At 39.5% G+C, this 15,531-nt stretch overlaps 1 protein-coding gene across 3 annotated transcripts in view; it reads left to right on the top strand.

Moving 5' to 3' along the window:
• The window catches only part of Slc1a3 (solute carrier family 1 (glial high affinity glutamate transporter), member 3), an 87,841-nt gene that overhangs the window by 63,028 nt on the left and 9,282 nt on the right, over positions 1–15,531 (top strand). For all 3 annotated transcript variants that reach the window (XM_013018664.1, XM_013018665.1, XM_013018666.1), the window contains 3 exons: positions 7,805–8,009; positions 10,873–10,915; positions 14,230–14,522. In XM_013018664.1, coding sequence (XP_012874118.1) covers positions 7,805–8,009; positions 10,873–10,915; positions 14,230–14,522 — 541 coding nt within the window. The remainder of the gene's footprint in view (positions 1–7,804; positions 8,010–10,872; positions 10,916–14,229; positions 14,523–15,531) is intronic.

Raw genomic sequence — 15,531 nt, 5'->3', positions numbered from 1 at the left:
GGAAGGTCTCCTTCTTAAGGTCCTTGCTCTCCTCTGAGTTGGCAAACTTGAACCTACATGAAAGAATGCATTTTTACATTGTGTCCTGACACATGTACACTTACATACAGAGCTAAAAACATGAATCAATACTTTCTTTAACCACACACGATGCATGTTGGTACTTTCTCTTCTCTTCTCTTTCATTCATTGATAAAAAATACCAGTGATAACCTACTAAACTGGTCTCATCACCTCCATTCTTGTTTAGATTTCATCTCTCCTACCATTTCTGTTTCTACACTTCTTTTGTTGTCTTTTTATCTTTCCTCTGATGATGATGGACAGATAGAACAATAACATTAGTGTAGGCTCATCTGAGAGAATGAATTATATTAACAAAGGATGGGGGAAATAGCAAAGAAAGAGAAGAAAAAGGAAGGATGGGAAGGAAGAGTGCCTGTGATGATAAGAAGAGGTTTGGTAGCATCCTGTTTTGCTGACCTTTTTTTTTTTTTTTTTGAGTGTGTGCCAGTCCTGGGGCTTGAACGCAGGGCCTGGGCACTGCTCCTGAGCTTCTTTTGCTCAAGGCTAGCACTCTACCACTTGAGCCACAGCACCATTTCTGGCCTTTTCTGTGTATGGGGTACTGAGGAATCGAACCCAGAGCTTTATGCATGTTAGGCAAGCACTCTACCACTAAGCCACATTGCCAGCCCCTTTGCTGACCATCTATGATGACTCATTAAATGAGCCCTCAGCTCCAGAAATGAAGTCCCAGAGGAGGCTGGCTTTGCTTAGCTGCTGTTTGCAGAATGTCTATCTCTCATTTTTCTAGACAGAATGAACTTCACTATTTTGAATTAATCGAGGGAAATCCAACCCACCTGACAATTTCGCAAGTCTGAATTTCAGAACATTTCCAAATAAAGCAAAGTTAATATTTATAATCCTTACAGTAACCCAATCTAAGTGTCAAAAAAAGGAATATTGTCTCTCCTCAGCACAACAAATAACAATGACCATTTAATCAACAAATAATTATTGAATACCTTTTAGAACATCAGGCACTATTCTAATGGTGCTTTGGATTTGGTTGTTTTTGTTTTTTTCACTGAAGCTACAGCAATGAATAAAACCAAGTGTCCCACTCTCTTGGCATTGAAAGCCTAGTAGAGAAAGACAGATCGAATGTAACCATCATTTATCAAAGGCCTGCTTTGTTTGTTTAATCTTTTTGTCTAGATGAGCATTGGAGGCTTGGAGAGGTAAAATAATCCTTGGTGAATAGTATACTTATCATTTATCTTCTTAATTAGTAATCATAATGGCTAGCACTTCTTGAGTTCTTACTGTGTGCCACGTACCATCTAGGAGTCCCTTTGTCCCACTGAAAACCCTAGGAGAAAGCTGTGGTAATTCACAGTTTACAGAGAAGAAAACTGAGAAACTTAAAGGGGCCACGTGGCAGTAGGGTCAGAAGTAGAATCCAGATATTCCACTGGCACAGCCTGCATTTTAAATTACTGTGCCATAATTTTTTTTAAAGGCATGTGCTTCTTAGAATGCCTGAGTTTGGCCTTAAGTCCTTGGTCTTTTAGACCAAGTTCTGAGGTTACAATCGTCAATCGTCTTACAGGAAATGCTTCAAAATTGTGATACAAGCATTCTTAACCAACAATTTGGAACCTACCTTTTAAAGATTAGCCTTCTGTTCCAGAACCCATAGAATCACAGAACATTGTAGTGTGTTGTACTCTAATTTATCAAGGGGCCAGAAGAAAATTCTTGGGTGCAGAAAATATGCTGATAGTTTTTCAACAGAAATTTCAAATGATTTCTTTGGTATTTTGGGTCCTCTGCCCCCTTCTTCTTTCTGGGGTGACCATATGCCTTAAAGCCAGCAAGGACAGCTGCTCTAGACACAGAGACCTATGTCTCAATATGAAACTATGAGGGTATTTTTAAAGTGTAGTTTTTCTATCTTAAAAACTCCATCACCTTGTATTCCTATGAATACGGTACACACTAGAGCTCATCCTTGGGTTTCTTGCTGTAAACGGCCCCCTCTTGAAATTCTAGGAGGGCTGGGAACAGGCGGCTTTCATTAGACGCATGTTTGAGAAGCGTATTGTAGAGGCGTACATCTAAAATGAACTGAAAACCGAAGCAGAACAGTCTTCCTGAATCAGCAGCTACCCTCGCCTTTCTCTGCTCTTTCTGGGCCTGGTCCAGAGGCCTTGGAAGAACAATGAAGCATCATGAGGATATGTGGAAAGACAATTCAAAACAGAAGCCTGCTTTTATAGATTTCATGTTTCAAAACCTAGAGATAGGAACTGTTGTGGCGGGAAGGGAGGGGAGCATGGACTGAAAAATGTTCATTTATAACATAGATTTTTCAGCAGACAAGAAAATAAAATCCGTGCAAATGACAAAGCCTTGGAAAGTTGCATCAATTGCATTACCCTTTAATATCTGGCTGAAAATATCTTCCACTTATCCAAGAAGCCACAGCAAATATTGTACCAAAAGAAATCTAATTTATAATGCAGACGTACAGAGTTCTAACATACATATTTATGAAACACTCCCTCCTTGCCTTTCCAAAAAGAAAAAAAATACCATGAATTTGGTGCATATTTGTTGTGCTAAATAGATTGCTGAAAGACTATCTTCTTAATAAAGAAGTAATTACATGTTTACTTCAAGAAATTCTCTTCCTCTCCTCTCTTCTATGACTACTGACTAAATTACCCGGTGTTTGAAGCAAAACTTTAATCCTTAACATTCTAGAAATCATCCTGTTCAGTCTCTTTTTGGCACTTAATTCAATGGTGAACATCTGATAGATTTCCAGTTTGCCTGCTTGATGATTGGTTATTGATAGGTAGTGGGCTTTTTTTGGTTCTTGTTAATTGCAGGGCTTGAACTCAGGGCCTGGGCGCTGTCCCTGAACCTCTATGCTCAAGGCTAGCAATCTACCACTTGAGCCACAGCACCACTTCCCATTTTTGAGCAGTTTATTGGAGATAAGATTTCCACAGGACTTTTCTGCCCAGGCTGGCTTTGAACCATGATTCTTGGGTCTCAGCCTTCTGAATAGCTAGGTTTACAGGCGTGAGCCACCGACGCCTGGCTTGATAGACCTGGCTTGATAGGTAGATTTTTTTTTTCAGAAAGGCTAATAAGCCTCAATGTTCACAGGCAGCAAGATTTCATGGCCTTCCAACCTCTACTAGAATGTGCATTCTCTGGCCTGTTTTTCTAGAAATGAAGAAGAATTTATGGTGCTCTATCATATCTCTCTATCCCTTCTGATAGGTAGCATTAATCAATGTAATCTTCCAGGAGATCTAAGGAATGTGGAAAAATTAGACAGAGACCTTCCACAATTACCTCTCTCCATAGAATTTCCTATAGCCAGGGAACTCAGGTCAACATTGAGATCAGTGTAAGAAGGCTAGAAAAATCAGCATAGATGACAAGCAAGTGTAATTCCCAGCTTGCCCATAAAAAAAGAGGGGTCTCGCCACAAGGATACTCTTTGGGATGTGTAAGTTTGGACTCTGCCATTGCCACAAATTAGCTGCGCAACATTAGGCAAGTTACTTAACTTTTCTGGTCTCTTGTTTCTTCCTTTGTACATAGTCATCAGCAATATCTACATTTCTATAATTGACATTGAATCAAATAAACATAGCATCAGTCAGAAACAGGACCTGATAAATGAGTCAAGGGATCAACATGAAAGTGTACTCAAAATCTACAGAACACACAAACCCTTTGTACCCAGATGAGTTATCATGGTACTCAAGTGAGAGTACAATATAAGACTTTTTTGTGTGTTTCAAGAGTCTTGGTTTTCCCAGTAAAGAGTAAGTAAGAGAGTCTTGATTTTCCCAGTAAAAAAATAAACCTGGTTTAGATAAGCCCAGATACAATGAAAACAAAGACAGTAAGATCATTTTTTACCCTTACTACATCTAAATGTGTGCCTCAAACATATACTTCGATGAATGTGTGGATCCTGTAATCACCCTGACAAGTACCTCCATGCCCATGTGATTTCCTGTCTCGCCACCACCCCAGTGTCCTTTCTCTCCTATATTGTAAAATGAATGACAACTTTCCCTTTCCATACATTTAGGGATCTCTGCCGAAGCTTCCCTTCATACAAAGTGATTTAGCACTTAGGCCTTGCCCAGACATTCTGACATGTGTGTTTACTCTCTAGTATAAAGCTGAGTCTCTCATATTTCATGAGGCTGGGGCAAGAGGATGGTCACAGGGTTCCGGTGTGGGAGAGAAGGACGATGCTCTGCTCACTTGGACTTTTATCTTCCAGAGCTCTTCCTGTTTTCCTGGCCCACCAGTATCAAGGTCATTGTGTGTGTAGCAGATGTGTACATCTGTCCTGCTGTTGCCCCGGTAACAGGGCATGGCCTTGTTGCTGGTGGTTTCTTTAGTTTTACAAGTTGGAATATCCAAAGAACTGAGATGAGCAAGTGATCCTATAGGACTCCTGTAGGAAAAGGAGAGAAACGGCCTCTAAAGAGTTCCTATCTGTCCCTTTCCTGCGTGGAAACAATGTCAGTTTATTTTCTTTTTAAAAGACCCCATACACAGAGGTGAAGGAGGCCTCATTTGGGCTGTTGGTTCTCTTGTGTGCTAAGAAAATGTCTTTTGATGGTTTTCTTCAGCTATCTCGAAATTAGAAAGTTTGGAGAAAATACTTGCATGTTGGTTTTCATTTTCTGAAATATTTTTAAGCCTATAAAATTTATCTCCAAGAGTTGTTAGCCTTATAGCTGTGGGTATTGAGATAGTTTTTGCCATTCCACTGTCAGGCTGGGGTCTTAGTGCTGTCTTGACCACCAGCGTTCTCCCTGAATAGCACAGGTTGGCCATTGTGGGCAAGAGGGTCAAATATCTGGCCTTTTGTACTTACATTAGTGGACAGGAAAGGAACCAGAGGGATTGCTGGCTACGGTGCCAACTTCAGACAGTCATGGGAAAGAGTGAGCCCCTTCCTACAGAAAGTTTTGCAAGCACAGCAAAGCCAAGATATTTTGACATGTGACTCATACCTGAGAAGAAAATAGAGAGATGAGATACTTTGGCTGAGATCATTTATAACATAACTGGCGTATTTAAACGGTGCCATCTCAATAAATTGATTTTTAGCAATGGGTATCAAGAAGCTAGACAGAGATAAATGTGGTTTAAAGTTCATACACTAAAGTCCATTTGGGCAGGAAGCTCATGTTGAATGACGTAATACCTGAGTTTGAGTTCTTGTTCCGTTCTACTTGAAGTTAACTAAAGTGTTAGACTTGAGTTAGTTTTTAATCTGCCAAATGGGCTCTTGTTAAAATATAATCCTATGTGAAAATTTAAATAAGGGCATACTATGAGCATTATAAACTATATAATTCAGATATAAGTGACACTGTAAATGGAAAGTCAGTGCTTCAATTCTCACCTCCAATTACCTTTGTAACAATAGTTTTGGGTAAATCCTAAATCATAGCAAATCCAAATTTGGACAAATCTTAAACTGTGTTATCTGACATAGACACTGTTTTTTGTACATTTTTTATTGTACAGAGGGGTTACAGTTGCATGAGTAAGATAATGAGTACATTTTTTACTGAGCTTTGTTACCTCCTCCTCTGTTTTTTCCCCTACCATCCTTTCCTCCCCACTTCCCTAGCTCCTCCCTCCCCCCCTCCCCAGGCCCCGAAGTTGTAAAGTTCGTTTTCAACATAGTATCTTGTACATCTCATTGTTACAATGGGTCAACCTGTATCCTTATTTAAGCATTGTGTGTCCTTCCCCTCTCCAAATTAGAAAAATGTATATATACAAGATGCAGGGTACCAACATCAAATACAGTGAAAACAGGAATTATACCGTGGGGGAGGAACATACCAAAGAAACAAAAAAAAATCACATAGCATATTTATAAATATGTTAAAAACATTAGAAAGAAAGAAAAAAAACACTGTGTCCCTATCTTGGGGTTCATTTCATTTAACATCATCTTATATGGTCATATATACATAGCTTTTGACCTTTTCTGCTTGTCCTAAACATATACTAGTTATTGCAAATAAAGGAAACCATAGGACCTACATTTCTTGGGGCCTGGCTTACTTCACATAATATAATTTTTTTCCAATAGACACTATTTTTTAATACTTACCTTTTTCTAAATATATTTGTGTGAACATGGTCACTATCTAATATGAAACCACCATTAAAATTTGTTATCTACCTTGCAATGTAATATAACCTGTAATACATTCATGGAATCACAATTTTAAATAGTAAGGAAAACACTCTAACTATAATTGGATTATACTAGAATTGGATTTTAGTGTTATAATGGGATTGAGGAGGATAAAGAAAGAAGAAAAGAGATGAACAACTAATGAAACTGAAAAGCCCATATTGTAGTTTTTTAGGTGGATTTTTGTTTGGCTTTTGTTTTTTGTTTTGGGGGAGCTTTTTGGCACTGGTCCTGGGGCTTGAACTCAGGGACTGGGTGCTATTCCTGAGCTTTTTCACTCAAGGCTAGTGCTCTATTAATTGAGCCAGAGCTTTACATCCAGCTTTTTGGTGGTTGATTGGAGATAAGAGTCTCACAGACTTTTCAGCCCAGACTGGCTTCAGCTGGAATTCTCAGATCTCAACTTCCTAAGCAGCTAGGATTACAGGCATAAGCCACTGGGCCTTAGCTTAATAATTTTGTTTTTTGAGAGTTTTATGTCAGGTCCAGTTGTTTTCCAACCCAAGAGATATGTCTCTTGAATTAGTTTACACCATTGGAGAAACCTTTCAGTTTTGTCTCCAATTTCAACTAAGTGAAACTTAAACTTCTGAAAATGAGGGGGGAAAGTGTTTTAACATGAGAAGGTACCTTAGATTTATGTAACAAAATGTGTCCCTATGGGACAAAGTAGAAGAAGACAGAGTACACGAATAAGAACTCCGCCAACCTAATAGTTTTAAGATTAATTAGAAGAGGTGAAGTAAAACAGAGAACTTGGGTTTTAGAACTTAATGTTTACTTGAAATGCAAACTGAAGATAGATCAGCAAGTAATTAGAATAATAACATTTTGCATAAAAGACATCAAAAAAGATTCTACAAAACATATAAAATGATACATTTTGGGGAAAATTATTTAATGCCAGTTCACCTGTGAGAATCGTCACAGTGCTTGAACTTGAATAAGCTTAGATTATCCTACCCGAATATTTTTTTCAGTTTATAAGTAAATATTAATTCATCTGTTCATTCAGTTGATTAATTCATGTATTCAACATATTTACAAGAGACCTTCTGAAGACATAGGACTCAAGTTAAAGTACTGAATTGGCAAAAAGAGGAGAGATTCCTCTTTATCAAACCCTGTCAGAAATGTTTAGTGTCCTGTTATACACACCGACAGACACACATACTACCTTATGCCTCATAGTTGTAGGTATTTCCAACCAATGAAAATGGAGGAGAGACGTTAAATGCACTTTCAAACTATTAGAGAGCTGATAATATTTGGCCACCCGGAATCAATTTTTAGGGCAGCAAATGTGTTCTCTCACATGTTCACTGATACAAGTAGTGTCTACATCTCCCATGGCTTCCCCTCCCCCTGCACCTTTTGTGATCTGAGTAGATCTGGGGCCGAGTTCTCATAGTATGTATTGCTGGGTGGGCAAAGGGAAAGAGAGTATAGAAGGAAACGTTGTTCCCATTATCTCCCACTAAAGAATCCCTTGGACTGACTTCCCAAAAATCTTCTGTTTGCCTTCACCAGGAATGGCGGCCCTAGATAGTAAGGCATCAGGGAAGATGGGAATGCGAGCCGTAGTCTATTACATGACTACCACCATCATTGCTGTGGTGATTGGCATAATCATTGTCATCATCATCCATCCTGGGAAGGGCACAAAGGAAAACATGTACAGAGAAGGCAAAATTGTACAAGTGACGGCTGCAGATGCCTTCCTGGATTTAATCAGGTACGTCCTCGCAGGCCCAGCTCTTGGGTATATTCTGACCGCCTCATCCTTTGTACCATGAGTCATGGAAGAAGTATCTGAAAGAAGCATCTTCTCACAGAAAATAAATCCAGGATCAATTTTCCATTCTCTTAGAAATAATGAGGAGAAGCGAAAGTGACAGACTTTGAGAGTCCTGCCTTTAGGATTCAGAACCTCATCACTAAGTTCTCTCGGTTGTGCAGTTTGTCTTGGAATATTAGGCATTCTTAACTTTTCACAAGCCTTAATGTTGAAGACTAGTTTTTAGTCTAATCACATGACTGTTAATTCAGAACTTGGGTCTGTATCATTGTTTACTGTACGTAAAAATACGCTTCCAGCAGGGTATTTGAAGATCTGCTGATCACTCCTTTCCTTGGCTTTTTCTTTTTGTACTTCCTATGAAAAAAGAGAGTTGACAGAACAGTAATAAAAGACTAAGTGATAGTTTCTCCAGCGTTGTTTTATGTCACAACCAGACCCACTACAAATGAGTCTTATCTAACTCTTGAAAACAGACTTGATGGGAACTGGCCTTTCACAGAACTGTGAAGTGAGCCAAAATTTGATCTTGGTACTTTCCTGTTTTCTCTCGCTACACTTCTGCCCTAGTATCAGTCAAGTCTTAGAAAGGAGCATGCTTGCACCCTCAGAAGTTAACCAGTGAAGAAGGTTTGCAAAGGTGCTGTCAGGGTTGAAGGAACCCCCAAGGGATGAGGTGCCAGAGGATTAACAGTATTAGGAAGCTATTTTGTTTCTGGAACCAAGAAAGAGCCATAGTCATGGGAGAAAGGCCTGAGAGTAGGACACCTAGCTTTCATTGGAGGAAGGGTGCTGCCACTAGCCTGTCAAGGAAAGAGTTGGAGGAATGGATACATGGATACAACGGATACATCCACTTCTCAGGGATCTGTCAATACCTGCTGTTAGACCCATAGAAGTGAAGGAATTCATATGCCACGGTCCATGGAGGTCAGTTCCCAGGGCTCAGAGAAGAATGGAAAGTGAACAAATGGAAAAGGGACAAATGGAAGCTGTATTGGCACAGGTCTCTAGATCCCTATCCATTTTTTGCAGTCCCCCATCACACTTGTCTTCTCAAGATTGAACTTCCTCCCTCCCAGCCCCCACCCCTTCTTAATTAACAACTTGTTTGCAAATGGACTTGATACCTATTCTAAAAGCTTTCCGTCAACCATCTGAAGGAAGTTCCTCCAAGGGACTGATTTTGCACTCTATCTCAACTGTGGCAGTTAGACCCCCTGGAGATAGGGGCAGCAGAGGATCAGAGACTATCCTCAGCAGCACCCCTCATTCCTACCGTGGGTGACTTCATGTGATCCATCTATAGTTACCACCCAACTGCAAGGGGCATGAGCTTGTTTTTCTTTTTTTCTTCTTTTTGGCAGTTCTGGAATTTGATCTCAGAACTTTCCACTTGTCAGGCAAATACAGCCCATTTTTTTGCTTCCAGTATTTTTCAGACAGAGTTTCAAGAGCTGTTTTTGTTTTGTTTTGCCCTCCTTGGAGGTGTCACTGACTAAAAGAGGCTGATACTAACTTTTTTACCCAGGCTGGCCTAAAACCACAATCCTATCTTTGCCTCCCTGGTAGCCACTATGCCCAGCCCTCATGGAACTTTCTTTTCCAAAACCATTTTTAGGAAGTCAATCACAATGATCTGAAGATAACACGCCACCCTATAACATTATTCCATACCAGGTTAGCAACCTATTAATATGTTTTTGTTTAGTTTGTATAGTTAAAGTGGGTTTTTTTGTTTTTCTGTTTTTTTTTTTTTTACCATATTTCCATGAACTCTACCTCAGGGAGTTTGGATTAAGAGTATTTTGTTGTAATGTCTTTCACTGTAATTCCTATCTTTATTTGAAGAACTGAGATCTTGAAAATGGGATCTCCAGCCTGGTCTATCAGAGGCCTGTGAGTTTCTCTTCCTCTTTACCCTAATGATGAGTATATGAACATCTTGTCCCTATGCTGTCACTTGAGCATTCATCTGGAATCTTCTGAAAGCACACTTCTAGCATAAAAAAACAAACATATAGAAGGGAAAGGAAGCAGGGCAGTCTGGATCATACAAAGAAAGGTATAAGTTTATAGCCTTCAGGTCTGATTTTGATAGTTTACATCTGGAATTCTTGGCTCATATCTACCTTGGTTCTGTCTCTTCTCCAAGTCTAAGATGGAAATCTTAGCTCTCTAATGGTGATTTTACCCACTCCCTCTTTAACATAAATGGATGCCAGAGCTTGGTCAATGTCCTATTCCCTGACCAGATCATTGCCTGAACATTATCCTGACACAGTCTTTGAAGACATGGCAAACCCTACCACAAAATTTGAAGTTCATGTCTCCAATGAAAACTATTCAATCTCATGTCCATTCTCCAGAATGTCTAACAAATCTTCACAGAAAAAAAAAGTTCCACCGTCCAACTATGAGTTTTGAGAGCTTTTGTTCCTTAAACGCTTGGTGCAATACCAAAGATGACTGTGACTGACCAAAAGCTCAGTCAGCCACGGTGCTAACAAAAAGCATTTGGACCTCCCTTTGATTCTTCTTTGATTCTTGGCTGAATGAAGAATGTGTTTGGCTGACAAGATGGCAGTTGAATTGAACACTTCTTTGCAAAATATAGATTGCATAGGTCACACTTTAGGAACAAACATATGTCCCATTTCAAGTCAGAAAAATGACTTTTCACTTTTTCCATCTGGTACTCGGTTCAAGGGAGTCCTTGCTTTAGACACAATGAAGCAGTATGTAAGGAACAAAGTTCCTCTCTGCCAAATTTTTCAAGTGACTACTATTTTCTTTGCAGGAACATGTTCCCTCCAAATCTGGTGGAAGCCTGCTTTAAACAGGTAAACATTCTACAACCACTAATTCCCCTTTAAAATTCCTCTTTGGCATTTAAACCAAGCAGAGCCCTTTTTTTCCACCCCCATTTGTCTACAATAAAAATCACTTCTCTTGCAACCACATGGAAAACATGAGGATCCTCTGGGAAATTTGGGGAAAGTGGTGGCTCTTACCTTCCACTGAAGGCCCCCTAGCTGCTAGACACAGTGTTTCTTGCATAGAAATACCACACTGAATCTCTGTTTTTATTAAGATAGCTAATCAGGACAGTCTTCTTCTCTCCCTGCCCCCCACAGCTGACACTCAAAAGCCCATGAAGTAGGCAAACTCCATAACAGCTTTCTATAAAGAAGATTAGAGAGATTATTCCAGTTCCTGGGTTTGGTTTAAAAACATCATTGGAATGTTTATTAGAAGTCTATTAAGGGCCTTCGGGATTCTGAAGGAGACCCATATCAGAAAGGAATGGCACCATCATGTATGGAATGCCTGCTGTGTGCCAAGCACTAATGTTATATTTAGTCTTCACAGCAATGCAATGAGTATTACTGTCTATTTCACTGATGAGGCCGCTCATGTTTAAGAATGGAGAGCCTATGTAACCAGCACAAGTTCTCACAGGTAGTAAATGGCAGATGCAGAACTCAGAATTCAGATCCATTGTGATGACTATACATGCTCTTCTCTTCCAACTATTCCATTCTGCTTCCTAGAAATCAACACCCAGGGTGATGAGACAGCTACCTGGAAGCTCTGGTAATATCCACTTCCCCTCAGCTTCATAGTCAAGCAAATCTTAGCTTGCTGCGCAGTGGGCAGAAATGCATTCTGCCATAAAGAGATTTAAAAATCAGTAAAGTTCATTCTAACCTCAATTGACTATAAAAGCTCTGTTGCCCCAAATATAAAACAGATATTCTGAATCAAATAATAGTTTCCAAACACTTCTCCAGATGGTGTCAATTCACCCCTGTTGTAATTTCCGAACTTTCCTGTTGGGATCTGTAAAAGGAAACAAAAGCCAATCTCATGGAGAAGCAGAGTTTACACATCCAAGACTTCCTTTGATTTTTTTCTTCCTTCTTAAAAATTCTATTAAGTCAGGCACCAATGGGCCTGTTATCCTAGCTATTCAGGAGGCTGAGATCTGGGGATTGCAGTTCAAAGCCTGCCAGGGCAGGAAAGTCCATGAGACTCATCTTCAATTAACCACTAGAAAACTGGCTCAAAGTGGTAGAGTGCTGGCCTTGAGGGAAAATGCTCAGGGAGTTCAAGCTCCGTGTCCAACAACAACAGCAACAAAAATTCTATTAAGACTATTTTTTAAAGGTAATGTACACGTACATTACAAGAATCCTTTTTTAATAAAAAAAATTAAGCAGCTAAACTCTTAACTTCCTTTATTCATAAAACAATGATAATAATAAATAATAACACCCCCCTTTTTTTGTCAGTCATGGGGCCTGCACTCTGGGCCTGGATGCTGTCCCTCAGCTCTTCAACTCAAGGCTAGTGCTCTACCACTTGAGCCACAGCACCACTTCCAGCTCTTTCTGCTATGTGGTGCTGAGGAATCGAACCCAGAGCCTCGTGCATGCAAGGCAAGCTCTCTACCACTCCCAGTCCCTAATAAACACCTTTTAACACAACCAGCCAACCCTAGCACCATGAGGTTGGTGACTATTCCAATTAGCCAGCTGGCACTGAGTGATATAAAAAAATGCTGTTTTAGCTTTCAGATGGAAAAATTACTGACTGGTGCAGATTTATTGTACTTTTTGTACTTTGGCATGTACAAGATTTTCAAGAGTTAGCAAAATTTTCTCCCCAGATCTAGTTGGTTTAGACCAAAATGCAAATGATGGTGCTGCTTTTGAAAAGGCTACAAGCTATATTTAAGATGAAAGGATAATCAGGATTGAAAAATCTACCCAAGTTAATCTATCAAATACATAAGCACCCAGCAAAGCAAAGAGATGAGAAAGTTGACTGGAATACGATTTTCTTTTGCTTAAAATGGTCAGCAATACCACTGATTGTTCAAGGATGTGACCACAGCATTGACAGCTGGCCATGTCCTTGTTTGGGACTAGTAATTTCCCAATGGACCAGAAAGTGTCTCATTTTACAAAGTCATGGCCGAGCACTTCATGCATGGCCTCCTTTTTTCCCCTTTAACTAGTCAAGAGCTACACATTATGACCCTGACTGATACTTTACCACCTTCACTATCATGGAATCTTACTGTTGCTAAATGCATAGCAAAATAGGCTTAATTGTTTTCTGTGGTCACAGCAATGTTCTCAGCAATCTTGTCTGGCCAACTTATGCAGAAGTTGTGGGGGAAACCCATCTCTTGAGGTAGAGAAAAATACACTACAGATTTGGAGAATTGCCATCATCAGCTATTCATCAGGAAGGCACATATCATTAAGAATTGATGATATGAAGGAGGGGGTAACAATGGTCTATAGGAAATCTGTCCATTGCCTTACTTATGTAACTATAACCCCTCTGTACAGAATCTTTACAATTAAAAATATTTTTTAAAAGAATGCAATTAAAAAAAAGAATTGATATCAGAAATGGCTTGAAGCCTGGTTTTGAGATTTTTGCATGTTTAATAATCCACTACAATCTCCAGCCAGGTCTAATTCCTGAAGGGCCTTTCATTGTGCACATTAACCAATGTTAATGTAATAGCTTACATTTTTAGATGGTATTCTTACCTAGTATGTTTAATTTGATCACCACTGCAACCCTTGGAGGTTAGCCCAGCCCAGTTATCCCAGTTGCACAACTGGAATTTAAAGAATGGATGTTAGGTGATTTCTCCATAATCCCATAGCATGATCCCCATAGAAAAGGAAAGAACTTCTGAACATCTAGGCTTATGAATTTTTTTAAACCCCATTATAATGATTTTATTAGGGCTTTGGAAGAAAGCAAAAGTACATGATTATGCATATTTAGAACACTATCTTTCACCAGACATCTCTTTCCTATGATGATTTTATGATATTATGTATTTGAGTGTGTTTGTGTGTGTGTGTAGTGATTTATATGAATATGTGTGTCTTCCTGAAGAATAGGGAATTGCCACAGATTAGGATAGATGGATGATAGATACATACATACATAGAAACATAAACAGACACATAGGTAGATAAATAGGTAGATAGATAGATAACTTCATACTTTCTACAGGATCTTCTGAATGCAGAATAATGTTTATCATTGTAGAAAATTTGGATGGCAGCAATGTATAAAGAAAAATTAAAATCAGCTCATTCCTGTTGTGCTTTTTATTTTTAAGTTTAAAACCAGCTATGAGAAGAGAAGCTTTAAAGTGCCTATTCAGTCCAATGAAACACTCCTGGGTGCCGTGGTAAACAATGTGTCAGAGGCCATGGAGACTCTCACTCGGATCAGGGAAGAGCTAGTTCCTGTTCCAGGATCTGTGAATGGAGTCAATGCCCTGGGGCTGGTTGTTTTTTCCATGTGCTTTGGTTTCGTGATTGGGAACATGAAGGAACAGGGACAAGCCCTGAGAGACTTCTTTGATTCACTTAATGAAGCCATCATGAGATTGGTCGCAGTGGTAATGTGGTATGTATTTCCATTTGCTATATAACTATATACACGATGTTTTAGCCATCACCATGAGTTCTGTTCTGAGGAAAATGCCTCACCAAGCCAATGCCTAATTCTAATGGTCTCACTCTGGAAAGCACAGGTAATCGATGCATTACTGGCCCTTCAAGGTCTTGAACCTATCTGCAAGCCTATTTTAAGTTCACTTCCCTATTTCCAAAAGGTGTCAACTCTTCTACCTCACTGAAGCCTATAGAATCCCACTTTGCATCTATTTAGTTATGCAGTGCTCGTTATATGATAAGAACGCTCTGTAGACCCATAAGTGAAGAGACCATACAAGAATGTTGGATCTTACATGCTTTTCAGGGAGACAGACAAAAAAACAAAACAACAACAAAAACAAGCAAATAAAGTAACCATGTCTTAAGTCCTAAATGCTGTGAAAAACTAAAATGAAATAAAATGAAATAGCAGGTTACTGGGGAGAAGGCATAAAATTAAACTCTGCCTTGAATGGTAAGAAAGGCCTACAGGTGATTTCTTTTTCGGGGGAGGTGGCGGTCGAGACCTGAAGGACTAAGAGTCTCACAAAATGTGAGAGGAGAATCTCTCCCCACTGAAAAAGAAAGCAAACCCACAGGCCCAAGATCATCAGAAAAATGGAAATATGTCTCAGTTTGAATGCTAGGAAAGAACTATTCATGGCAGTTCTGTTGCAATGTACAGAGGGACTCATGGAGGTTTCATGGGAAATATTATGGAATGCTAAGCCACAATTTATAATGGAACTTCCTTTAATAATGTTCAGAGCAAGAGACAAAGGAAAAGGCTTAGTCCAAAGGAGAGTCTTGGCCTTGAAAAGTTGTCTCCCCAGCAGGGAGAGAACCCTTTGCTTGGTTTATGCCTCATGTGGGGGTTACTGCTCTTTTATCCTTTATTTTTAATACCCACGACCTACCTTGGCACCTGCTGCAGAAAAGCATCAATTACTGAGAAAAGCATCCACTCACCAACATGATTA

This window comes from Dipodomys ordii, unplaced genomic scaffold (assembly GCF_000151885.1).
Source record: "Dipodomys ordii isolate 6190 unplaced genomic scaffold, Dord_2.0 Scaffold41, whole genome shotgun sequence".
Lineage (NCBI taxonomy): Eukaryota > Metazoa > Chordata > Mammalia > Rodentia > Heteromyidae > Dipodomys > Dipodomys ordii.
This window is presented reverse-complemented; position numbering and strand designations above follow the sequence as displayed.